At 37.5% G+C, this 27,440-nt stretch overlaps 1 protein-coding gene across 3 annotated transcripts in view; it reads right to left on the bottom strand.

The window, feature by feature from the left end:
* ADAM22 (ADAM metallopeptidase domain 22) overlaps positions 1–26,853 on the bottom strand; it is a 64,865-nt gene extending 38,012 nt beyond the window's left edge. For all 3 annotated transcript variants that reach the window (XM_062569080.1, XM_062569081.1, XM_062569082.1), the window contains exons 1-13: positions 26,772–26,853; positions 22,329–22,392; positions 21,580–21,649; positions 17,231–17,301; positions 15,563–15,637; positions 12,464–12,535; positions 11,275–11,441; positions 9,238–9,322; positions 8,708–8,798; positions 7,179–7,230; positions 5,148–5,247; positions 1,666–1,737; positions 1,064–1,156 (exon numbers count right to left, since the gene is read on the bottom strand). In XM_062569080.1, coding sequence (XP_062425064.1) covers positions 1,064–1,156; positions 1,666–1,737; positions 5,148–5,247; positions 7,179–7,230; positions 8,708–8,798; positions 9,238–9,322; positions 11,275–11,441; positions 12,464–12,535; positions 15,563–15,637; positions 17,231–17,301; positions 21,580–21,649; positions 22,329–22,388 — 1,008 coding nt within the window. In that variant the 5' untranslated portion in view covers positions 22,389–22,392; positions 26,772–26,853. The remainder of the gene's footprint in view (positions 1–1,063; positions 1,157–1,665; positions 1,738–5,147; positions 5,248–7,178; positions 7,231–8,707; positions 8,799–9,237; positions 9,323–11,274; positions 11,442–12,463; positions 12,536–15,562; positions 15,638–17,230; positions 17,302–21,579; positions 21,650–22,328; positions 22,393–26,771) is intronic.
* Positions 26,854–27,440: the final 587 nt, after the last annotated feature.

The raw sequence follows: 27,440 nt of genomic DNA, 5'->3' as shown, positions 1-27,440 counted from the left end.
GGAAGGTAACTTCAAGTTTGGGAACAGTTAAAACTAAGTCTTTTACATTGTCCTGACTAACACCTCCTCAGGATACATTTTGCAAAATACTGCCTTTCTCTTCATTAGCTTCCCTTCACCATTCTATATGTAATGAGCCATTACTCCCATTATTCAAAAATAATGTACACAGAAACTTTAGGAGGAAGGGTTGTGAGTCTTTAATATGGTGCCAATGTCACCAGGACACTTGAACAAATTCACTCAAACTGGCAATCTGCTAGTTTCTTTCTATTACATTTACAAAGGGAACGTGCTTAGGAAAATGTGATCTGCTCCTGCATAATCAGCACTTTTTCTTTTTTTACCAGTAGGATGAGCACAAAGTCAAGAACATCGTCCACAGCTACTACTAATCTTTCTCCGAAGGAACTGAAACTCTCAAATGCCCACAGATAAAAATAAAAACATTACACACAGTACCCTGTAGTGTTAATAACTAATAACAACAACAGTAATAATAATCACATATCAACAACTGCTTGAAGTCGTATTTAGCTGGGCTTCCTTCCAGATCCACCTAAATCTCCTTTTACTATTTATTGATATATCAGGAAGAATATCTTATAACTAATAAGGGCTTCAATCCCTTTTCTCAGTGGGATGTTAGTTAGTCCAAGCACAAAGAGACACAGAAAGATTTGACTGGAACTAAAGTGAGGTGTCTTCTAGATACACATTTTAGAATACTTGCTAGTTGCTCTTTTTTTTAATACTATATCCTTCTCTCAGGCCCCTCATTGTATGATCTTCCCATTCAGTTTCATAGGGGCAAATTCAGAGCAACGTGTAAGACATGATGGAAACAACATGTTGGTACACATGTGCACATTTGAGCAGACAGGTCTAATGGAAGTCTAAAAGACAGAGAATAGCTCAAGTGAACCAGTTTTCAGCCAATTCTAAAAGGCAAACTTTCAGAAAAGGAAACACAAGGTCTGACAGCAAAAATATATGTGCTGTGCTGCCTCTGACCACAAGTTCACTATTGCCAGTACACTGCAGTACAAGTCACTGTACTTACCCGACACTTTCTGCAGCAAAGCCCATTACTGCACTGGGAGCCTGCAGTCAGGGTGCACGTATTGCAGCACTCTCCTCCTTCACTGGCACACTCCTAAGGAAAATAAACACTTATAAAAAAACACATGCGAAAAGCAGATGACCCCTAAACTCTTTTACTCCTATTTGCTTTAGTTTGCTACTGGAACAGATTTTAACCAGGCCTCCAGGCACCTGGAGGCACAAAAAAACACAACAAACACTGTGGGGACTAAAGCTGTTTCCTATGTCATATAGGAAATAATTGTTTTAACCTCACAGCATCTATCATGAAATGCTGACATTTTAGCATTGACCAGCATCACATCTCCATCTAGAAACATATTTTCTCAAACATCTTTTAAGGTCTGATTCTGCAGTGGTAGTTTTTGCTATTAAAGATTTATGTGGTGGTAGAATATAAAAGCTGGCCCAAATTCTGTTAAACATGATGGAAACAGGTAAGAGAAGAAGAATCTCAGGACCTCAGCATCTCCTGTCTTCCTCCACTTAATGTCAATGGTGGTTATGGGCAGCAATATGTCTGGAGAATCCAGTCGCTAATATACAGTACATCGCACTTACTGCAATAGTCCCACAGTCACATTCTTCCCCATCTTCCACAAAACCATTGCCACATTCTGGAGGATCCAGAAGCTGTAGAGCAAAATTAGAAATCAAAGGACATGTCTTTCCTAAGGGAATCACTGTCATATTTATTCTGTACAACATGTTTTTTAGCTAGCACTCCAAATGCATTACCATAAACACAGCACCCACAACTCAGGCAGAATTGGATTAGAAACAACACAAAAGAAACACATGGAGAACAACCAACCCAATGAATTAATTCAACAATTCTGCAGAGCAATATGTTATCACCTGTGTTAGACTGTCATTTTTATAGCAGATCCAGTCTAAGCAGAAGCCACATTCAAGAATAAGAAGTGTGACAATAAATGAAAAATTTTAAAACAATACAACGCTTTCATTATAGTTAGAGGGGGTGCAATTGTTGAACTCGAGTGATGACAGCTGTGTCCCAGGTTGAATTCTGTATTATAGCTTGAGAAGGAAAAGCCACAAAAATTGTCATTCAGAAGCAAACAACATAGAAATGAAGAGAGATGCTATGATTCTTATTTAGTCTTTGCTACTGTCAGATGCTACTTACTTCTCTTTTCCTATACTGTATTTTTGAATTGGCAGCAGTTTTCAATAAGCATTTGTCAGAGCCGGATGAGAAAGCACTGCTGATAAGACTTCTGCCCTTCTCTACTTTTCCTTCACCCTCCTCACTAAGCTGCATCTTTAAATATCCAAATCTGTATATCTGCGGTAGCAATAATTTCCTTTCCCACAAGCAAGATTCATTCACCATTTTTTTAATAAGAACCCTTGCTTTGCTCTCTTTTAATAGACTTTTACACTCTGTTCCTTCCTGTTTCATTGTTTCCCTTATTCTAAAATTTCTAAAGGTGATTCTGCAAAAAGAAAAAAAAAGTTTTCTTTGAGCATAAAAAAACATAATAGTAAGTTTTATTAGATAAATGACAAGGTATGTAAGTATCTCACCAAAACAGATAGCCTGAAATTCTGCAGATTGTCCTTCCAGCTCTCCAGTTAAACTAGGACTAGGACCATTCCAGAAACCACTGTGCTTGCAAGCCATCTGCAAGAGTAAATCACTCGAGGTGCACAGCTCCCTTCTTGCTGCTGCTGCTGCTGCCTTGCTGCCAGTAGCCCACAGGCTGGAGTGTCACTACACACACTTCAACAGTGCCACAAACCAGGTTTGGGTTTGTGGCACAATGTGACATGCTATTCTTAGACACCTCTTTGAAATGGAAAATTGACTGTAGCTTGAAATGCATGGGTAGAACACTACATTAAATATAAGCAATTAATTTTCTTTTATAATAATCAAGTAGTCATTAAAACTGCTTGCTTCCTAGGTATTTTTGCAGATATCTTAATTTCTTCAGTATCTCTAGGTGTGCTGCACAAGTAGATTGGCAAGGGGAGATGCTGCCTTAAAACGTAAGGCCAATTTCCTGCAGAACATAGGGCCAACTAAACATTAAATGAAAGGAAAAAAACATGAAAAGCAAATCAGATAACTTTTCCGCAAAAGTCTTTATATAATTCAGTTATTCATTAAGAAGGGCATGTGCTCAATATGCTCCAGCAGTCAGTGAAGCAATTTTGGGGATCAAGGCTGATCTTACAGTGGAGTACTGTAGAACACTGCAGCTTCACACATCACGTTTCCTTTATCTCTGACTTCTTTAAAAGTAAGTTTATGTTTTATCACTCTTGCTGGGAAACATGCCTTTCTGACAGCCTTATGAATTAGACAGACGCTCATTATTAATAACATTAAAAAACTCAAACAACAATGCATGAAAAATTCAATTACTATGGCTTTCACATTGACTTTCACATTTTCATATCCCATTGGCAAAAATGCAAATGCTGCTAATCTAAACTGAGATTAAATTGTTTTTCTTTTTTTCCAAGTGACAGATGTGCAGTGAACATCTGCCCAAGCAAGAGGGCATTATGTTATGGAAAGAATCCACTCAGCAAAGAGTCAATCATCATTTCTAACATTTCTCTCTACCTGTAATGAGATGGCAGACTTCTAAAATGCAAGGATGTTTTAAAAAATAAAAAGTCATATATCTTATCAATGAATTACAATGCTCTCTCTCACTTTTAATAATATGTACTTCCATGAAACATTTTGCAGAGATAAGCAGATACAAACTTTTGCTTACAGACACCAGAACAGTGGATGGTGTTTTGTCTGTGGCTTTCAGTAGGTGCCACGCACCAGAAAAAGTAAACTCACACTTGTTTATTTATTACTAACATCAGTTCTCTCATAATAAGAAATATTCAAACCTGCAATTCTTAAACTGTCCAGATTTGATGCCTTCCCTTACTCTCTAACATTTATTGAAATTCTGTGGGGGTGGAATCTGTCAGAAATTATACTTTTTCCTCAGCCACTCCAGAACAAACATGCTGGCTCTAGTATCGTCTTTCCCTTTTACATTTGTGACCACCTCAGCTACCAAGTCTTTTTTTTTTTTTTTTTTTTTTAAGTTAGACTGTCTATCTGCCTTAGTCTCTTTCCTCTGCTTGTTGAAAGACAACCATTAAATATAGGTTAACATTAATTATATATAGGAAAGAGTCACAACCAGCACCTCGAACAGAGCCCGGTGACGAGCTGTGCAGCCAGTGCCTACTGCTGCCACGCGGCTCCCGAAGAGCAGGAGGAACACCCCGGTGATGCCTGTCCTCTGCAGCACGTGGCCTTCTCGCCTGCCCTGCCTCTCCTAGCATTTTGAAAAATTAGTCACAGTTTTCAAACACTGCTGTGAAAAGCCACTGTAAAAGCCTTTCAGAGAATTGTAGGAAAGAGGGGAAACAATTTCATGGTGAAACTAGGTATTTCAGAAGGTGCTAATTTATTAATCTTTCTCTGAGCATAAAAAGCATTAACTTTGCCTTCTCCAGTTCAGAGAATACCAAAAGCAACCGGTAACCATCACTGTTCAGAAAGCAGACTGCTTTTTGCGATCACTAGAGAGGTTCTAGGAGCTCTATGTTGTCCTCGGGATAGATATGAAACAAAAGCAATCTTGCTTCAACTTCCAGAGTATTGCACCAGAAGACATCAGTCCAAAGCAAATTAGAATTAGAGTTGCGCAAAGTTTACCAAGACACTGGAAACCTTAGCAAATAAATTCAACAGCATACTGTAATTACAATATACAAAAGAAAAATGCATAAGGGATGGTTCTAAATCGATGCCTGGAAGAATTCTGTGGGCATGAAACTACCTATTAAAAAATTATTTAAATATGACTGCCAAACTAGTATGAACTAAAATCAGCCACTTTCACGAAGCTGTCACCAGGAAATCTGGAATTTAGAGATTAAATAAATCTCAGAATTACAGAGTTCTTTCCCCATAATTTTGCTTTGACTTTTCTTGGTTTCTTCTAGATTAGAAATATAATAGAAATAATACTCAAAAATGAGGTAATATTTACCTTGGTGGGTTTATTGAAAAGGCAAGCTCCACCTCCATTGTTTAAAAATTCATGATACTCTTCAATATCACACTTGGAGAACTTGCTTGGAAGATAATATCTGCAAAGAAATGAGATGGCAGGATTATTTTCTACAGTGCTTTTACAGTGTATCTTCTTTTTTCAAAATAGAGGGATGAGAAACATATAATTATACTCTAGGAAAAGTACGAGAGTACACCGTTCGGAAGAGTTCAGTTCAGAGTGAAGATACCTGCTTGTAATTCATTCTAATTGCTAAATTGCTTTCATAAATGGCAAGTAACTTTTAGCAATGAGGTAGAGATCTCATAAAGTGATAAGTTAAAAAGATTTCACTCTTGAGTTCTTTTATGCCAAATACCACAAACCCTTATTATACGATATGTAGTTCTCACAAACATGATCAATTCCACTAAAGGACCTAATCTCAGAAATGCATTTATTTTTTCCCCTTCATACTGTAGGAGACAACTGCTGCCTATCCCACACAGGATCTGTTTAAAGATTGCTCACAGCTCATTTCCCTCTAAGACAAAATTGCTGTCCTTGCCCACAGAATTTTTATGTAACAATGTCATACTGTTTTAAAAGAAGCTTCTAACCAATATCAGCAAACATTTCTGCTGTCCTCTCTCTCATGCCTCACTGAATAAATTTTATCCCAGGACAGAGTCAATATAAGGCACAGTGCACCACTTACAAACAAAATGAGCTTTAATTGACAAAGAGAAGTTTTGAATGGATCCTTTCCACAGGGAAAAATTTTCCCTGAAGTAACTCGAGTTATCTTTATATTTAGGTCCTCAGTCACAAGAGTATTTATGCATCAATCAAATTTTAGAGTCTCAAGGGTCTTCCTGTATCATGCTTATCACTGGATAAAAACATATTAGCAAAAGCGCTATAAAAAGCAATCCTGCAAAGCCACTGCAGTTATGGCTTGCAAAACATAACTGCTTTTTTTCCATTTCTGGTGTTTATGATTTAGGTCTAAAGACTACAGAAAATCTAGGATTCATCATCTTGAAAGCAGTTTTGTAAATATATGATATTATTTTGTCTATAATTATTTGAAAGGTTTGGATTTTAGATAAAGAATTTAAAGATCATTAGACAAGAAGTAATTTTTAAAAAAAAAAAAAAAAAAAAAAGGACTCTTCCCAAGCTTAGAAACAATCAAAATTTGGTATGTGTTTAGGTAAATAAAGCTTTAAAAAGGCACACATTCGCATTTCTAAAGACCTTTGAATGAAGTATGCTTATTTTTGTTCACAAATTGTACTGATTACAAAGTCATTAGAAAAATGTATACGTCAGACTGAAATACCTTTAGAAGTGTGAAGCATTGTCTGTATTTAAAAGTAGACTATAGTTTTGTTCATATGCATGACAGAAGACAGCTCTGTAATACAAAGAATTAAGGCCCAAATACGCTGTCTAGGGAGTCTGATCAAATTTCATCTAAAAGTAAAAATTTCCCACTGCACTAAAAACCATTATACAAAATCTCTCTAGTGACTTTATTTGTGGGCAGATGTATACTAGGCCTCTAAAGGGAGTGGGCTTTTTCATATACTACACAAATTGGGGGTAAAAAATTAAAAATACATAAAAAAGGTTTATGAAGAACCACAGAAAATGACATATACATAAGAAATTTGATCACAGTATTTCAAGAATTTGGATGTGTCATTATTCTTTTACAGCAATTCACAGGAGAAAACAAGTTAAACATGATTCTGCTTCTTTCACAAAGAACTGGCTTGGCTGTTGAGCTGCTATTCTTTGTTCAACTAGCAGTCACTAAAATCCCTCTCTCATCCTCTCATTATCTCTCATGTTCACACATTTCTTTGAAGGTGTCTTTTCTAAGTATGCTGTGCAGGTAATACCTTTCTGAAAAATAATTCATAGAAATATTCTGCTGAAACACAGAAGGCATCTATGTTCACACTTTTCCTTTATATCATTGTATGAATGACACGATACTGCCTCCAGCGAAATGCTTACCCTGTGTCTCCCATTATGCATCCAGACCACGTGTCCTCACACTTACACTCACCTGACAATAAAAAAAGTAAAATTTACAGAGTCTTGTAAGAGTCCAAAATAATACACTTCTTATTGCAAAATTACACTGAAGCCACTTCGTTTTGCATCTAAATATAATCTGAAAAAGATCTTTTGCTATTTTATTGCACACCTTAATTTAAGCATACCTGTGCATATTGGTAAACTTTCTTTCAAAGCCTACACCTGTTTCTATGCAATTCTGAGCTTTAAAAACATGTCTTGTTTGTCCCTCCTTCTCTTAAATGAAGTCAGAGAAAACTGCACTGTCAGCCTCAGGCACCTGCAAATCAAGAGTCAGCTCTTTGTCTTCCTCCCAAGTCAAGGTACTGGATTTCCAAAATTTCCAGAGCAGAAGATATGATATGTTTTAATCCATTTTAGAATTTTTCAGTTCTTTTCTAATACTACAGGCTCTGTCCATTAATTTTGTTTTCCCTCCCTGTCCCTAAAAACTTCTGCTTTTTCTCTGCTCAGCCTTAAGACAGGGGAGTCATCACTCTTATTTTCACTTTGCTTCTGCCCCCATATCAAGTGGAAAATGAATACTGAACATCTTGCTAGAACAGACCATCTTTCCTACATTCCTGAATATTTCTCAAAATAAAATTATGTGAACTGCAGAAACTTCTATATGTGGCTATATCTTTGCATTATCTACTGTCTTTACAATGGCTGAAAAAAAATCATCTAAAAAGAGAATTCTATCATTCAATATAGTGATTATAATATTTTTTCATATGCTCATTTAAAAAAAATAGTAATAATCTTGGTTTTTTATCAGCTATATAAGCATACATGATCTAATACCTAAGCACTCCATCATCCAAGTAGTTTTAAAATTGTATGATTATTTTAATAATCCACTGTTCTCAATGTGGCGGGACTGTACAAAGTGGAACCCGTGAGGATGAAATGCTTGTGGGTGAAGATTTGAATTAAGGGGTTGCAGGTAAATAAGGTTTAATAACAAGTTGAATACCAATGTTATAGTAGTCACTCGGTAGCAAGCAGTGGAGTGGCGAATACAGGAGATTTGGGTAATAAAGTGGAATCCATTCAAAGCAAAACTATGTGGGCAAGACTACCTTGCATCACAGGACTGAGGTGGCTCCCCATCCTCAGTCTAGCAATATATGCCTATCTTTGCAGGATAGGATGGCAGATACTTAGTCTGTAGGACTGTAGGACTCACTGAAATGAATGGAGGTGCCAGACATCTTTATGATCTATTTTTAGTCAAATGGTGACATTAGTGCTACAAGTAATTATAGGCAGGGGAAATGACAGCATTTTTATAGAGGAAGATTCATGGTATCTCAGTCTCTCCTCATGTTATTACATGAAAAGTAAAAATTTTCTGATATTGCGAGAGCCATGATGAAAAATCATATCAGACACTGGTAAGTTCCTCCAGACAGATGTTCAGATCCTCTCTTGGAAGAAGATGAAAAAGCAAAGAAACTTACCACTTATTAGTTTTCTTCTGTCTGAGAAAATGCCAATATTTTGGGCTAAAGTCTGTGCCAGAGTAACTGCCATTAAGTCTGGTTTTCCGAACTGAAAAGTAAGAAGCAAGGCAGAAACAGTAATCAATTAGATACAAGTATCTCAGATACAAGTTAGGATTTTCTCATTTAAAGGTATTATTTTAAGGCAAGAACAGATGCAAAATGTTATAGCACTTCACTTCAGTGCAGCTACATAATGGGCAAGTGATGAAGACCAAAAACTGGCTTAAGAACAAGTAAGAGAAACTGTTTCTTTCTTGCCGTTGTGGCTGCAAGTAAGAATGACAAGATCAGACACTGCTCAAAAGCATATTGGAACCGATATATGATTTTATTCAAGCACCATTCTTTACTGAAACATCCCTTCTACGTAGCTGTACTAAAATTCTGTACCAACAACGAAACAGCAAGATTTGCTGAGAACGTATCTATGCAGATAAATTCTGTGGTTTCCACCACTTTTTGCTCTTATTGATATCAACACCTACCTCATTCACACCTCCACCCTTAAGCAAGGAACAGATGCCACCAGTGTGGGCTATGCCACTCCGACTGCTCTGGAATCGACTCCCCCTTTGACAAAAAGGAGAAAAGAAGTTTACCTCGCTCAGTCCCCAAGCTTCTCACCTAACCATCCCAGTATCTACCCTTTCATCTCCAGATAAGACACCAGCATTTGCAAATGCCAGTTGCTACCACCATGCTGCAAACTATGCGAAAACAAAATGTAGAGATGGGAAAAACAGACAACCATTCAAAAAAAGCATGTGAAAACCTTTCTAAACTGTCTCCAAAAAAGTGATACCGTCTTCCCGTCTCCTCCTCTGACTACCTAGTCTGAGAAAACTTAAGAAAGACAACAAGGGGACTATTTGCCCGAATCACCTGCATCTCCGCAGCCTTTTGTTTTTTCACACACTACCTTAACACAAGGACTTCAGCAGCCTGCACTGGAACGAGCTACAGACAGAGAGTGAGAGACATCACTACAGCGCCAAAGCACAAGGCTTCTGCTGTGACAGGCAAGTGGTTAGAAGACGCAGGTCTAGGTGGGCAATGTAGATGTGAAAGGTTTAGGTGAAAGCTGTATCAAGCAGTCTGAAGCAGAGGCTGGTGAAAACTCCCTGGAGTTGCAGGCAATCTAATCCAGGATACAATTACTCTATGAGCCTAAATCTGTCCATCACTTTGATGCTGCCCATGTCAGTACAAACAATTGCCAGCCACTGGACAAAAGAAACTCTGTACCGCTTCACAGCACGGATCCATATCTGCTGTGGCAAGCTGATTTTTCAAAAGAAAACAGAATCACCAGGAAACAGAATACAACTAGGTAATTCTGCTGAGGGTAGAAGTACATTTGTAAACTGTGTACCATCACACCAGCCAGTCTCACCTCCCAACTCAACAGTGTCTTACTAAAAAACGCAATTTGGGAACTTGATATTTCTAAATAATCTATGAATGCAATACGTCAAACACCACTGTTGCTGCTGCTGTTATGGTCAGTATTGGAATTAGTACCACAGTGGTACCCAGAGTCCCCACCACAGGGACAAACAGGACCCTCTTTGTTGTAGTCAATACACAAACACTTTTAAGAAAAACTGATTCGCATTTTACAGATGAAAAACTGAAATACAGAGGAATCAAAATCTGCAAGCACTAACTGCAGCTCTGAGTAGCTCTCTTCATATAAGAAGTCAATGACAGTAATGAAGTGTATGCATAAAAATTTGAGAGGCTGGATATTGCAGCTGGATAACATGTCTCCTAATTTAAGTTATGTTAAAATGAGGTTTTAAGTTAAGTTTATTCATGTAAGCTCCTAAAATGTCAGCACGGAGAGACAAGGATTCTTACGGGGCAATTTGCCTGGCCTATCTTGTGTGGGTCAAGAATCACGAATGTTTCCTCTATTTTTGTACACTTATTTTGTTTATCAACCTTATTCTCAAAATGATTGAGAGATTCAGAGAAAACCGCATTCATCCTAGCTCACTATTCTTGTTGTGAATGTTTCTCTGAAGAACAAACTGCTTTAAGGAACTCAAACACTTCAGAAATCCTGCAGCGTGGAGGTCATTGGCAAAGTAAAGCAGGCCATATTGCATGTTTTCCTTTTAAGCAGAAGTCCTTGGTTTCAAAGCGCACATTCTGCTTTTAAATATTATAGCAAGGCTGTCAATGATTTACCGCAGCAAAAGCAAACCTGCACCATGGAGCCATGCATTACCTTTCAGGCAGCTGTGACTGTGCTTGCGGTGTAGTTAACTGCACAGAATAACCAAAAATCACAGCGCATGCAGCTTGTGCTTAACAAGTTAAAACTAAAGTGCCAGTAAAATCTCCAATTGCACTACCAAGCAGTTGGTGCATTGCTCTAATTTCCACCCCCTCCCCAGCAGAAACGTTATGCTCTGCAGTACTGTGGATTACACACACAAGATGCGTTAGCCACTTGTGATAAGCAACCCCCGAGGTACGAAGAAAACAGTAACAAAACATCACACGAGGTTACGTACGAAAAAAGGTGAACTGCGTCACTTTTCTCTCTGATAAAATCCCTCCTATATTTCATAAACTCACGTAGGGTCACCAAGGGGTTTTCAGATATGGTGAACTTGTTATCAGTAGCCCAGGTTTCCATGGCAACCAATACTATCCTGGTGTTAAGTTGTTCTTTATATATCTAGTACATTAACAGAATGAACAAATATATTATGTCAAATAGGACAAAGGTGGTTTTTATCCCTTTTCTGCAATATCTTGCATTACTAAATACTTAGTTTGTACTAATACACTTTTGATTCTCCTATGCAGTTTTATCTCAAAACCAACAAACAAAAAAAAAAATAAAATCTAGATTTTCAGTAGGTTCCCTCATGCCAAAAAAGGATTCCCTGCAGGCTGTATAAAGGTTCATAGAAATGAAGTGCGATTTTTGTCAGATTACTACAGAAATATTTCAAAGAGTTCAAAGAGTTCAAATTTACCTCGCTTTTATAAGGTCCAGTACACCTCAGTGACACAAATGAAAGGCTTCCTATTCAAGAGCAATCTACAGAAATGCTGTTTTTTACACACCTCTTCAGTAGTATTTAACCTCATACTGGCCGACTCGTGCAAAATGGGGCAATCCTTTGACAGCTGGGGGTTAACAGCACACACCAAAGGGTGTCAAGCACAGGCATAATGTTTTTCATTTTCAAGTAACAGAATTTTCTGCAGCGAGGCATAAAAGCCTCAGTTGATTCTCATTTGATTCATCTGAACTCACTGGATTTAGCATTACAGCTATAATCCATATAATCCATCTCTATGGATTGTTCCTATTCTAATTCATTTACTCTAATGCCTATTTTTTCTGAGAAATTTTAGTACATTCTAATTTTAGATCGTCTATTTACTTTCAGCTGTAGTCAATACATGATCCTGCGTTAAACACTTTCACACCAAAGGTGCCCTTCACAACTCAAATTCAAGGAGTCAGTCCAGCAGGGTACTTAAACCTTTGAAGCCGCAGAAGATCTCTTACCCTTTATGTTAGAAAAATGCTTACACTTGGCTGACTTTGGTTCTAAATGAAAATCTGTGACCTTCACATATGTTATTTTTAGGTATACCAAGAACAGACAATTCTTGCAATTATCAATAGGATAATCATATGATTTATCTCACAGGTAGAAAAACAAGTATTTGAGTGATACTTACTAAATCTGCCATGTTGACAACTGATTTAGCATAGCTATTTGTATGGCCAACTGATAAGCGGTGCTTTTTACACTGTAACACAAACACAGCCAAGTTATAAATACAGATTTTAGAAAGAACAAACTCAATTTCCAAAAAAGTATGGAGTAAAAAGCAATTTTATCAACAGTAGAACCTCTGTGCAAGGCTGGGTCTTCTGTGCTGAATGTAATGTTAGTAAGTGATAGCATGAAATCTCTCAGAAATGCACAATACCAATGTATTTCACAACAGCTATTGCAAGGATCTATCAATAAATGTTTGGAAAGTATTTTAAGATCTTTACTGAAAAATGCTATATGAGCAGGAACATATTATTATTCTTTTTACTACCTTTATTATTGGCATTTTAAAAGTTAATTGGCAAATGCTAATATAGAAGTCAGCAATTCAAAATCCATGGTTGAAATTTTTTCAGAGGTGTTTAAGTCAACTTTGCCTGCATCTATGTTTTCATTTATCAGACTTTCTATTTTTTCTTAGCTCTTTCTTAAGCCTTCTTTTTGGTTTCTTCATTTTTCAATATCACACTCCAGAATTCCACAGAAACTGGTTCAAACCCACTTCAGTAATCAGATTGCAATGGTATCTTTACTGAGATCTATATTATAGTTCTATAAAGATGACATTTTACACTGAAAATAGTTTTCTGGTCCCCCTATCTGCTGAAAAACACTTATAAAGAGCCCCAATGGTATAAAAGTGACAAGTATCTTAGAAGAATTTAAGACACAAAGGCAAAGATTTTCAGAAGAGCTTAATCACGTTGGATCTCAAGAGCTTGATTTTAGAAGCATAATGCTCCATATTTTCTAAAAGCTAGGGTCTTGCAGTGAACAAGAGAAACAGCTGGGTAGCTGAGTGGTGGGAGAGGCATACTTTTAAGCAGGAATGAGGGGAAATCACCAAGAACAAGGTGTAATAAGTTACACTTAATAAAATAACAGAAGGAGAGTGAAGAGAAAAATGGTAGAAAGAATGAATGAAAGATGTACAAAATAAACAGAAAATAAAGTATAAGAATGAATGGAAATATGTACACCACTTAAGTCTCTACTTGCAAATAAAATATCAGACTTCAGGTCTCCAAGTTTCTTTTATTTTATGGAAATGTTTTAAGTATATTAATTTATAAGTTGGCTTTAACATTTGCCCTTTGAAAGCTTTTCCCCTGTTTAAGAGTTACGGTTAGGTGCCCAGCTGAGAAGGCAGATTGGTGGAGCAGCACCAGCCGATAGGCACGTGGGGGCTGGCAGGACACGGCTCCTCTCTCAGCACAGCTGCAGCCACACGAGAACGCAGCCGGCTTGGCCACAGTGCAGACAAACAGCGTAATCACGAGGCTACTCACACCGCATATGGGCATTTAACCAGGAGGAAAACTAGCCACATACAAAACAGTGCAGTGATGCTCAAGCAACAGCCCCTGGGCCACACGCAACCTTGCAGCACAACCTGTCAAACCGTGGCCAGCAGCAAGGTCTGTGCTCTCTGTGAACCTGGGGTCTCGCCCTGACGTGATGGAACTGACTCAGCGGTTTCCAATGAACATGTTCTCTGGGGAACATAAGAAGGGGTTTCTCAGGCAATGAGCACACCCATTAGAGGGCTTTCTGTCATGTCTGAAAGGCATGTCTGAAGGGAAAGGAAAATGATCCAACCCGCTCTGACGGTGACAACCTCCTGCTGTCTCTCCCAGAGGTTCCACAAAGCTGGACACCAGGAGGACACTGTGCCTACACCCACTCTGCGCACCTCTGCAGGGCTTCAGCTGCACGCACAGAGCATCTACTGCTGCACCTACTGTACACCCACAGAATAATCAAAATGCACATACACACTAGCCCTAGTCATGGAGCAAGGGAAAAGCCCTTCCTTGCCACTGGAAGAAAGTATGTGGCTTATCCAGCCTTATATATTCACTAGTGTTTTCTTCCAAGAACTCTCCCTTAAGCGGACTGACTGACACATTAGCTATAATTAATCACAGTTAGGAAGCATTGTCCTTGGGAAGAAATCAATGGGCAAATTGTGGCTTCAGGTCCTCAGGCTCAAACACAACCACACAAATTTAAGGAAGTCTGCATCCAATATTATCCCCTCTCATCAAAGAATTTATCGCTACATCCACCAAACCGAACTGACAGAGGAGTACAACGTTAACTGCCAAAACCGCCCAAGGACAGTAGCAGATTCCTTTTAGACTCTGATGCCCATTGCTTGTAAGAAGCTGCACGTTACAGAAAGGGTACATAAAAACCTATAGATATATTGACTTTAAAGCCATAAATGACCATAAAATTATCTAATGTAGCCAGTCTAAGGTGCATCACCGGTCTCAGAATTTATCCAGTTACTTCACTATTGAATCCTATTCTTTCTGTTTGACAGAACTAGGCACATCTGCACATCTTCCAGAAATGCATCCAATCTTGATTTGAAGACTGCAAAAGATTAAGAATTCAGCATTTCCTTTGATATTTCTTTCACTAATTATTAATCATCTTTGCTGATTTAAATCTGTACCTTCCCCTATTTGAGTATGCCTGGTTTTTCTTGTAGATTCTCATCTTTCTTACATTTTCCTCCATCACATTAAATAGCTTATTCATTTTCTCTCTGAAAAAGTATAAGCTTAAAAAATAATTTTATCTGTATTTACTTGGACATATCAAAAAATCCCCAAAACTTCTTTTAACCTCCCCACTGTCATAAAAGCTGTGCAATTACGTTGTTTTTTGTTGAGTTACTATAACTAAGGAAAGTGTTCAAGAAAGCCAGAAATAAAAAGCATCAGCTTAAGAGTCACATTTATATTAGTCATCATACGACACAGTTCTAATTTATGACCTTACTTTCCGATACTCAGGTCTGGATCCATTCTCAGTGAAATTACCTCACTGCAGCTTCAATGGCTAACGAGACCACAATCCCTTGTCTTAGCGACACCCGGTATTTATTCTACTTAGACGTTGTTCTTTGTTGTTCATGCTTTACATGCAAACTAAGACAACATTATGTTATTTGTAAACGTAAGATATTGAAGCATGTCAGTCTTACCATTAGATGATCGTTTACAATCATTAACTCGATGTATTTTGTTTCCTCTTCCACTTTACGTGGAATCTGGCGAACCTACAAATAGAGCAGTATCTTCAGAAAACCAACCTTTTTTTTTTTTTTTCATTCTGTTTTTAGGTATTGATAGCACTTTTGGTGCTTACTTACATCAGTATATAAAATCTTAAATGTACCCTAAAAAGCAGTAGTATTTGTCTGAACTAGCAGGCAGCAAAAATGGGCATGTAATTTTATTGTGTAACTGACTGAGATATTTTTGGTAGGGTGAATGAGCTAGATTTTTTTCTAATGTACAGTCCTCAAATTTCACCTCCTCCAGAACATTTATATAACCTTAAACAACGAAATCAAGTCTTTCACCACATCTGACCCTCCATCTTAGCTTTTTTAAAAGTAAACTCCCATTGGGCCTCTCTCTGTAAAAAATGGGTTGTATCAGCTAAAAACATTAACTGTTTTTTGCAGAGAAAAGGAATCACCCTGACTTCTTCACTAAAAAATTCTTTTAACAATTGTATTATTTATTCAAATACTACATGATTCATACACTGGACACAGTACTCATCTCAGTGTCATACTTACTTCTAGTTTAGGAATACTTACAACTGTGCTTCTCCATGAGGTGCTTGTTTTCCTGACTTTTCCAGGACAATTATAACACCATTATGTTTTGAAAATCCAGCGTAATGGCTAGTTTATAAACCACCTGATAGAACCTCAAAAATGATTTCTGGAATTTCTCTGATGTCATTCTCACTCCTCTTCCACCTCCAAGATGCTTACATTAGTTACAGATGTAAAAGTCATCTTCTTCTCCAACTGCTCTCAGTATTTCAAGTTTGCCTGCACTGTTCAGAACCCTTGAACTAGCCCCATTTTAACCAATACCATCAATTGAGCTCTAGTCCTAGAGTGCAAAGAATTGCTGCTATCTTTCCAGTGTAAAGAAGACAAAAGTCTGGAGTTAATGGTTCCTTTCTTTAATAAACAGGAATTGAACTTTTAATTTATAATATTAATTAAATCAAAGTCAAGTGAGATAATGTAGATACTTGTCCGCATTGTAATATAAAACCTATTTGTAAATATTTCACTAATTCGGATTTTCTGATCCAACTCTACATTAGAACTGATGGAAAATATTTTAATTATTTTTTTCATCTGCAGTTTAGCAATGTGGATAGTTTTGTCATGTTGATAAAAACACTAATTTTGAGATTTAACATCAGAAGACTACATGGAGCTTCGGGGAGTAATTGCTATGCGGTTTTATAAAAATAAGGATGGGGGGTGATTTGGGCAAAACATGCGTGTCTTAGGGTATCTAGTAATTCTCTTGGAATTGACATTTCAGTCGCTTCTCATCACTTAAGAGGAGCTTAACTCTTAAGGTAAGTAATGTGTAGCAGAATCCAGCATTATATTTATTTAAATATAAATATAAATATAAAAGTGTGTGTATACATACATATACATACATATAGATAGATAGATATCCAACATTCGATACCCCTTTCTGTAATAGCTATATTGATATAGAAAGACCTTATGCCAAACCAGAAGCAGCAACAGGACTCCATCTGGAAGAATTAATTCAGCAGGCACAATACTGGCATATTATTTATAAGTGAGCATATTGGCACATACCTGCCTTTTACTTCTTTTGTGTCCTGGTTTTACAACAAACTTCTGCGACGTAGTATTCATTTGCCAGAATTCTAAGCAGAAAACACAGGCAAATACACTGAATGTTTACAAAAATACTGTTCAACAATTACTGACCCTGATGTAGCACATTCTCCCATGGATCAGATATGATAACAACTCTTCTTTACAAGTTTCCAGCTAGAAAGGAGGCAATGTTACAGCTGCTTCTCAGGGACACGGTTCTTATTAAAAACACTACCAGTGGTAATCTAGGTCTGCTAAAACATATGATCTGTGGGTGTCCCGCTTCAGAAAGTGTAGCAGATGCTCTAAGACAAAACTTCACCAATACTGTGGATGTAATATTATTAGCACAGTGCTTCCATGGAATGAATCATATTTTCTGGAATTCAGCAGACATTCACAGAGCTCTTGCAATAGCTACCTAAATTAATAAGAAGAGCACAGAAGGCAGGATTAATGCTTTAAGACGATTATATTCACAAAGTAAAACATGCTAGAGTTGGGAGAAACCTTATGGGATTTTGGCAATGCTGTCAATACGATATTCCTCCTTGCTAATCCCTCTGTGTCTTTAATTTGTTAAACCTCTAATCACAAGCACTGAGTAGTTTATTCCTTTGCCAAATCTTTTTTGCCTAATCTATTACCAGCCACTCATGGAAGGGTACACGAAAGCTAAGCAGAAGACACCACTTGTTCTCACTCTTTTATATGTACGTTATGTACTTTTCCACCTTTAATTTTAGATTCATATTCTTTGCCTTGCTTTTCTCTATATGAGAGAAATCTCTTTCCTTATCTTGCATAAATATGTTTATTATTCACCTACCTCCATGAAGACCTTTTTTTGAGACACACAAATTGTCTGCAGTTGCTTATTTTATAGCATGACTTTTCCTTTGTTTAGTTTCCCTCCCTTGTATTGTCTCTAACTTTGAACATCCTTCTAGTCTCTGTGGGTTGAAAACTGCTTTCAATATTGCAGAATGATTTTACCAATCCTTCAGAAAAGTAAGCAGTACTATAGGAGCTGTGTAAGTTACCGAACTTCCAATTAAAGGCATCTGTGCTCATAAATTTTGGTTGTGTCACAAAACCTGAAACAGTTCAGTTTTACTGGTGACTACAGAAGGTTTCTTACAGCTCCACCTCTCATCATGTACTATATGAACTATGAAGTTTCTGCATGAGATTCAAAGAGCAAATTAAAATCAACCTGGACGAAGAATCTGATAGGCCTGCCAGCTCAGCAAATACTAAATCATGAGGTTGAATTGTCTATCCGACAAAACATGCAATTGTATTCTTAACCAAGAGTGGGTAGTTACTTACAATAAAAACCATGAAAGCAAAACATGGGTAATTGATATGCTGTTGGTAAAATCTTGGGGATTATACTGCCATTTTGATATGCAAAGTTTGCAAATATCCTCCTAAAGAGGGGCCTGGGCAACTGCAATCACTATGCTTAAAAGTTTTTTCATGGTGCTTTACACCTATGAGAAGCCATCTGAGAACGGTTACACCAGCACACTTGAGGCTTTTCTTTATAAAACAAACCTAAGACAAATTAAATCACAACCAGGCCCCTATTTATTGCTTAAAGGCCTGTAAAAGTCCAGTCTCTACAGCTCACAGTGAAGGAAAACTACTTGAAAATTTTCTGACAAGTTCATCCTTATTTATACTTTATGTATGTTGACTAATTTAGACTGTGTGCTAGTGCCACACAACTGACACTCAACCTTTCACTTTAGTTCTACAGTATTTTTTTTTAAGTGGTAAAAATACAGCTTTGTAATCAATAAAATAACATTTTATATTTGTATAGGATCCGAAATAACTTTACAAACATGCAATCATTTTACCCACTGTTGCAAGTCAGACATCTCTGGAGGGGAATGAACATTAGCATTAACACATTATCACACATTAACACTGCTCTATAATCCACAAGCTGAATGAATTCACTCAGGGTGCGTTTCCAGCCATGGACCCTCAGGCAAAAGAACAAGACCAGCAAAATCACAAAGGAAATACAGATAGCTGAGAAAGCCTAGCTGAAATTTTGACAGGAACATATCACCTTAGAAAAGTGTAATGAGGATTCAAGTGACCCTAAAAGAAAAAGACATTTACTATGCATTATTTGAAAAACAACACATTCAATACTATAGTGTTGTATAAAGCCATGGAAGGGCACTATATACATACAGATTGTGAGCAAAAAAATGTTATCTACTAAATTATGAAGTCAAAGTCTCTAAGTATGCCAGGTTACCCACCTAAGCGCCCCTTATTTAAACTCCTCATTATCTCTACGTGCTACTGCAAAGTAAGGTACAACTTACTCTCTTCTACAACAGGTGGGGTTTTTTTTTTAATTCCCAAGGAGCAGACAGATGTAAAAGCATGTTGCTATCACTGCAATATAACAACACATTTAACCTTACTGATATCAAGTAATCCCTATTACTTCATTTTTGCCTTTCTAGCATCAGCACCGAAGCTCCACTGAAGCTCATCTAACCCATTATGAAGTGCTTAGTGGAAACCTTAGCTTAAACACAGACTCTTTTAAGGATCAGAAAGAAATTTTGACATAAAGGTAAAGCTCCTTAGGCTAGGCAAATTGATAAACTAGGATAGTAATAAAGAACATGATAAATACTGATGACAGCCTAGCACAGTGCTTGCTACTAACAATGATGATCCTGCTCTAGTACTTCAAAAAAAATCAAACACAACAATATTATTAGTTGTAAATACTCATCAAAGTATAGAAAAGTTATTGTGAAGACAATAGTCCTCTGAGAATACTGCATTTTCCCATGAAAACAAAGAGTAAAGTCCTAGCTCCATCCAGGTGAAGAAGAGCCTCACCATCGGTTCCAGGGGAACCAGAGCTCCCGGAAGGAAGATGTGATGGTGTGGCAGGGAAGACATGGCGGGGAAGACGTGGCAGCAGTATGTGACACTCCCCAGTCCCCAATGCACAGCAGATGTGAGAAGAAGGGAGGGCAGCACGTGCAGCAGGTTGAGGGAGGAACAACAGAGCTCACATGAGCGCAGGAAAAAATAGGTGGTAAACAAAGCGTGATGCTTACTTCTCTCACCTCTGAAGCTATGGCTATACAAGAACAGAGGGATTCCTAATGAGGTCATCACCATAGCACAAGCCTTTTGTCCTGACCTCAAGCCCAGAGCCTCTTCCACCTTGCCTGGGCAATCGTAAGGAGAAGATGTGAGAGACCAAACTGGGAAATTGCCTTGTTCAGGCCTAGAAATACTGCTTCTCCAGAACTGAAATCAAGGTGCCCCAAATGTAGTTATTTCCTGTGTTTTCCCTCATCAGCTCTCCGAATGATTCTACTTTGCTTAAAAACTAACAAACCCATACACACTGTTCTCCAGGACAGGACCAATCTATATGCAATGCCCAGCACAGTAAGACCCCAGTTACAAGTGCTACCATAGAACAAGTATTTTGTAATGCAAACACTGGACTTGTACTTCTCCTTTAGTCTATAGAGGTTTCTTCCCAAACAATGGTTTCTGTGAAAGACAGCTTCATTTATCTAGGATAAACTTTGCAGAGTAGGAATCCACATCTCTAAAATTGACAAATCCTTGACAGAATAGGGGTGTGCCACAAATACCACAATTTTAGCTTCAATTAACAAGTCAGCTTCTCACAGGCAAAACTCGTTATTTTAAAAACCTCTTCTCCCTCCATACACAATGCTTGTAAAGGAACGTGTTTGCAGGGATTCATTAGTATGTGCTTAACACCACTTCCAAAGTCATCTGCAATGAAATACATGATCTTTGCTAGAGTTCACAACGTGAAAGGTACTGAATAGACTGGAGAAGAGAATGGAACAGAACAGTATATGGCAAGTTCCTGTCTCCTAGACTCATGCTCATACCTCAAAATGGGAAAAACTCACAAAGAGTACCAACCATTGGCGACATGGGGTTTTCCATCATCATCTTCAGGCTACTTCAGTCCCTTCTTTTCTATATCTAATCATACATAATGAAGTCCATAGACCACAAGACTTGTTAAAAGAAATATATGTCACAGTAGGAAGGTATAGATGAGATTTAATTCATGGGGATCAGGTTTTTTTTCAGTGCTTCAGGTTTTTTCCAGTGCTTTCAGGATTTAAGATCCATTTTTTCAGTGCTTTTTATATAATCAGTGAAAAAAGAAGCACTACACAAATACACAACACATTGTCAAGATTAACAATCAAATACGATTAACAAATCTGGTCATAGATTAAAACAAGACAATAGTCATGAATATTAAAAAGTCATACCAGATGGCAGGTCATCCAAGGGAAATTCAAACAACTTGGATTTGTAAACAGAGTGGAAATGGAAGTCATCCTGAAATAGTAAACAGTTGCATGTATTAAATGAATCCATCTCAAGAGAATTAGGAAGGTAGTTCTAAAGAGGTCCTTGACATCAAACAACTACATTAGGGAACTGCAAGCTGCAGGGCACCATTTTCGTAGATTCTTCTCCTTTTCTCAGCTATGACGGGATCACAAATGCAATGATTAATCATGTTTTACTTGGCATATGTGAGTACATCCAATGGAGTCAATGAGCATCCTTAGAGCTCAGAAGCTGAACTTAAGTGGCTGAGGGATATCAGTCAGAGCCTCTAAGCTCATGTGAGCTGCTGAGCTAGCAGCTAGCACTGAAGCAGTACCAGAGGCATGGAACAAAACTGGAATGGAAAACTGGGAGACAAGGAGACAAGGCATTCACAGGCTTTTCTTGTGAGCTCTGATGAACGCTTATGATCTAAGTTTTACTCTGCATCAAAACGTTAGGGAGGATACACTAATACACATGCTACTACCTAACTTTTGGGGAACTTCCTCTGTAATTCTCCCCCTGCTTGCACGCATCTCCCCATGTGTGATGATAGGTATTCAAATACTAGGAAAATGACTTGGGAATGAAGGCATGGTTTTTTGGTTACAGCTCTTGTCTGCACCCATGAATGTTTGTATTCAACAAACCACACAGCAGGATTACCAGAAATTCTACTTACATCTGAAGTGTAGTTTTCATCTGGCTCAATAAGGTATGTATGATTTCCGTCATAGAACATCCCACTGTTAAGAGCAGGAAATGTAAAAACTGGTTTAATAAACAAACATTTGTAGAATGCTGAAGTAAGTTTAGTAAGTTCACATATTTAAAAAGTCAAATATTTTAGAGAGGAGGAAGTTAAAATTGTCTCAGGAAGTGAGTGTGATTCTTTTTTGGTTTTTTTGGAAAGATATGCTCTCCCTCAGAGACATAAGAGCACCTTTCTTCTCCAAAACACTCTTACAACACACACAAACCCAGGAAAATTGGCTAATTTAGACAGGTCCAAATCTAGTTCAGAGCTTCAACTCCCATGCAGGACAGATATACCTGTGACAGACCCATCCTTAGGAATCTGCATACAGGGACTTTGGAACATTCCCACAGCTTTCCCACAAATAAAAAATATTATTACATTGAATTGATTCTCAAATTTTAACATTTTTGATGATTAACTCTTTCTTCACTGAGCTCCTATAGTACCAAGTATAAAGGGGAAAACAGGCTGCTTCAGGCATTTCAACAATAACGAGTCAGATGTGTTTCTTTTAGTGGCTGTATAGAGTATTACATCAACATGGACATTATAAGACATCTCATGATAAGGAGATGAGAAACAGCCATCATATAGGCTTCCAATGGATTTTGCTGAAAATGCTGATACTGAGGATCATGCCTTCTGCCATACCTATGCTCCTGACATGGAACTCATGGGCTCTTTCTTAATGGTATAAAAACTCAACCACAGAAAATTGAAGGTCATCTATGGTATGCACACTGGAAAATCTGCCACTTTGATAGCACAAAGATAATCACCAATTTTCCATGTTAAATTCCAACATGTAATTTAATTCTAAATGAAGAACAAAGTGAAGTGTTAAGACACTCTAAATGGATGAGGATAGCCTGAGAGAGTAATACCAGGTGCTTTTGTATTACCACTTAAATGTACAGCTAGGACATGGTCCAGCTCTGCAGTGATGTTTTCTATGAAAGGCTACCTTAACACGGTTTGAGTGAGGTTTGGTCTTTAATGTAATGCAAGACTCATGAGTATGGGTCATATACTTAAAAAAAAAAGTGTTTATACAGATATTATTCTTTAAGAGCATAAAACAAAAGGATGTTTCTTATATCACCATAATTTTGATCTTCAATCAAATCAGCATTTTTGCCTTTACTACAGTGACATGCATGGTTGGGATTAGCTTGTAACAGCACATCCCTTTTAAAATGTCACTACTAAGGGTTTTAAGCTTGGCCATAAATATAAGCTGTAGGTCCAAACTTGGCATATATTCACAACAGCAGCAAGAAAGTAAGATTATTTATTTATTTACCATTTTACAAATTTTTCAGCATTAAAAAGCTGCCAGAATTTTTCTTCTTTCTTTTGCAGCTCTTTTTTTCTTTTTTCATCAGAAAATGTAGCTTTGGTTATGCACAAGACTAGGTTTGATAAGTAAAACATTGTAACTCTATTCTGAACTATTAAGCCCTAGCTAGAATGTTTCTTCCTAGAAAATATTGTAGAAAATAGAATATTCATCCCTATTCCTAACTATTAAGAAATATAAGCATATATTAATCTTATAAATCATTACGGGTTTTCATAAGCATATTTATCTTAATAATATTCATTTACAAGGTTAATCACATAGCTTTCACAGAAGCAGATTTGGGTACTGAGTATATACTCTACATCAGATATTGTCATGAGGACATCTAAAATTTAGAGATGTTTCATCTTCCAAACTACCCATGCGTTCTCTAGAAAGTCCACATCGCTTAAAATAAATATTCTAGCACCTGCTGTGCTTCTCTGCCTAGGAATAAAATGAGATCTGGGATCATCCTGCAGCTCTTAACCAAGCAAAACTTCCTTCCCTCTCGTTGCAAGCACAGTCTGCAAGACAGAGCGCTGGCGGCAAAGGGCTTCCTGTACGACTGTTCCACCCAGCACTACAGACCTCTCATCAAGTCACTCAGTGGTAATAAAAATAACAGTCACAGCCAAACTACAGATCTGACTTGTCCACTTGACAACTGACTTCAAATGACTGTGCTCTGTGAATGAATCGTATCTTCATGGAATTGTTAGAGAGAAAGCAATAGTAAAACATAAGCCATTTAAAAACCTGAATTTTGATTACATAAAGTCTTCAAACAAATTTGCAGCAATAGAAGTCTAATTTGTAGTTTTTATATTCACCACCAGTGGGCAGCAAAATCATAAAAGAATATTTACCTGGTGTCCCTATAACAAGCTTTGAAACCCAGAATTTTCAGTCACACCCGAAGATAGCATATTAATATCCCAACAACCAGCGTGTTTTGGTTTTACATTTTTTTGCATTAATTCATGGGAAACTGTGGCTACTGCATATGCCACAGAAAAAATGCTGGCTACCCTGGAGTTTAAGTTGCAGAAATACATTTTTTATTAGTGAAATTATTCATTTGAGAAGAAATTCATAGTGATAAGGTTTGTGTCACCTGGGCATCTTATTAATTTAATTTATAAAAGGAAAAACACAGATGTTACCATTCACAATTTATGATTAATTAAACAAACGTAACATTATCTCGTAGAGACCTGTACTAAAAATTCAGCCAACTGCCAAGTTCTGGGAGCACTAATAAGTGAGAGAGAAGATTAGCATGAACTTTGGGAATATGAAGCTTGTTATTCCGTTAAAAGCATAACTGCTTTTAACATGTGTTAAAAGCATAGTCTGTCTTATGCACTTCCTAAAATTCAAGAAAGCTAAGCTCCTGCCACATAGACCTTATTAGAAGGTAACTCTCCCCAGCTCACAAAATTAACACAGCTCAGAAAAATATTGCTTTCTCATACTGGATCCTGGATAGTTTGTCATACTAGATCCATACTGGCCTGTTAAAATAAGCTTCATATCATATCTTATACGATGGATAATTCTGCTGGAACTTTATTGCCTCAAGAAAAGAAAAAAGATACCTCTGAAAGAAGAGCTTAATTATAAAGGAAAAACATCTGCATCTCTCATCATATAACTGTGCTGGAAGGGACCAATTTGAATACTAGGCAATTTAAGAATATAAAGTAGCATAAGGGTTAGTCTTAAGAATCAACCACCAAAAGGAGGACAGAAAAGGACATATGCAGCCTCTTCTTCCTTTCCTGCATTTTCTCCTAGGAGTTAGCAGGGGCTAGAGGATTGCAGGCAAGATGGATGACTGTTAATGGATGACTGCTAATGGAAGCCATGCAGCTAAACACTCTCTGGATGCATTAGGATGCTACTATTTTTAGGATCACTGGCTATGCAGAACCTGAGTTCAGGTTTCTTGAGCTGCTCAACCTTGCACACAGAGAGAAATACAGCTCCAAGTCAGACAATGAGCGCAAGAATGACAAGTCTTACGCACACGTTCTCCCCCTTTCCAACAAAGAAGATATAGATATAAATGAAAGAAAACACTTAAATACATGTATTTGTATGAGTGATATCAACATTGTAGAGTATCTGGAGTTAGAAAATAATAAGCTAAAGAAGATCCCATTGACTAAGCTCTACTTCATCAAAAAAAAGCAAAGCTCAGGTGATCTCCACACTCAGGCTCATTTGCTGCCGTTCCTCACATGACCTTCAGGAGAAGGATGACCTTGGTACCAAAAGTGCAGAGATCTTTTAATTCCCAGAGTCAACAGACATCAAAGTTATTTGGCTGCTCTGAAAGCCTGAATAGCACTCTTCTATTAATGCCAAAAGCAGACAGTGCCAAGAGCCATACCATCTACGCACAGCTCCCTGTAACCTTCAGATGACAGCAGCTTTACTTTTATTACTAAAACGGCATAATTTGTTATTATTTATGCCCAATTTCTCATGCTTTCCTCCTTATTTTCCAAGCTTTGAGTGCATCAAAAGTATTATCCCATGTATGCAGCTTAAGACTAGCACTTCTGTGAAGAAAATGGATAGCACTAGAGAAACTCTAAACAGACTTTGCTTTGAAATACAGCAGAGTAGAAGAAAGATAAAGTTTGTCACTGTAGTGACAAAGAAGAAGATAGACTCAAAATGGCTCATATCAATACTGATAGTATTTTTTATGTTTTTTAGAACAGGATGTTATCAGTTACTTTTACTCTTGTTTCTCTGTAATATCTTTTTTAATGACACCCGCCTTGCGTCACTGTCTTGTGTGCTTTGTTAAGAAAGAAAAGAAATTTGCGTGCTTTTACAGCAAGGATTTTACAAGGTTCAAATTAAGCCTGTACTTTCAAAAGATTGTTGAGATACTTAATGGTCGCTGCAACCTAATGAGGAAACAAACAGTACTTATTTTACTACAAAGAGCTTTATTTTGTTTAGAAGACTAAGCAAAGCACAGTAAAACAAAATAGCAGACTTACTGAAGTCCATGGCATGTTGACAAGGCAACAAATGATACAGGATTTCCTCGAATTTGTCCCTGATAGTAGCAATGTTCTCCACCCTGAAATTGAAAATTGAGAATGTAAATTCACAGGATGTCCCATACTATCCCAATATGTTCTTTCAAACACTGTTTTTTGATAATTACATTGCCAATCCACAGACATGAAACCCAGAATTCACTGTCACTCATAGGGGGACTCATCTCATTTACTTTGATCATCTGCAAGTTTAGTATCTAGTGTAACAGTGGTTTGGACACCCTCTACACTGAATGGAGATATGTATCTTTGGTCTGCGATCCCTCGCATCCTGAGACAGACTTCTGAGCTAAAGGGCTCCAGAGGTGCCCGTCTTTCTTCACTCAATACGAAGTCAGCTTGAAACGGGTGGCTTAGACTAGACACCTGCTCTGCACATGGCTACACTGGATGAGATGAATCTAGCCTGCAGGTCCAGCAATTTCCTGCTTTGGGGGAGAAAGGTAATAACATTCAATTAAAAGAAAGAATCAGAAGTGCTCCTTAGTGTTTTAAAGCTAACGGAAACTTTAACTAAAAACAAATGGTATAGGAAAACAAAGAAAAATAATATTTGCCTCTTCTCACCTGCAAATAAAATATACACTCTTGAAACAAATGCAGAAA

The sequence above is a fragment of the Rhea pennata genome, chromosome 2, assembly GCF_028389875.1.
Source record: "Rhea pennata isolate bPtePen1 chromosome 2, bPtePen1.pri, whole genome shotgun sequence".
In the NCBI taxonomy this organism is placed as follows: Eukaryota; Metazoa; Chordata; class Aves; order Rheiformes; family Rheidae; genus Rhea; species Rhea pennata.
This window is presented reverse-complemented; position numbering and strand designations above follow the sequence as displayed.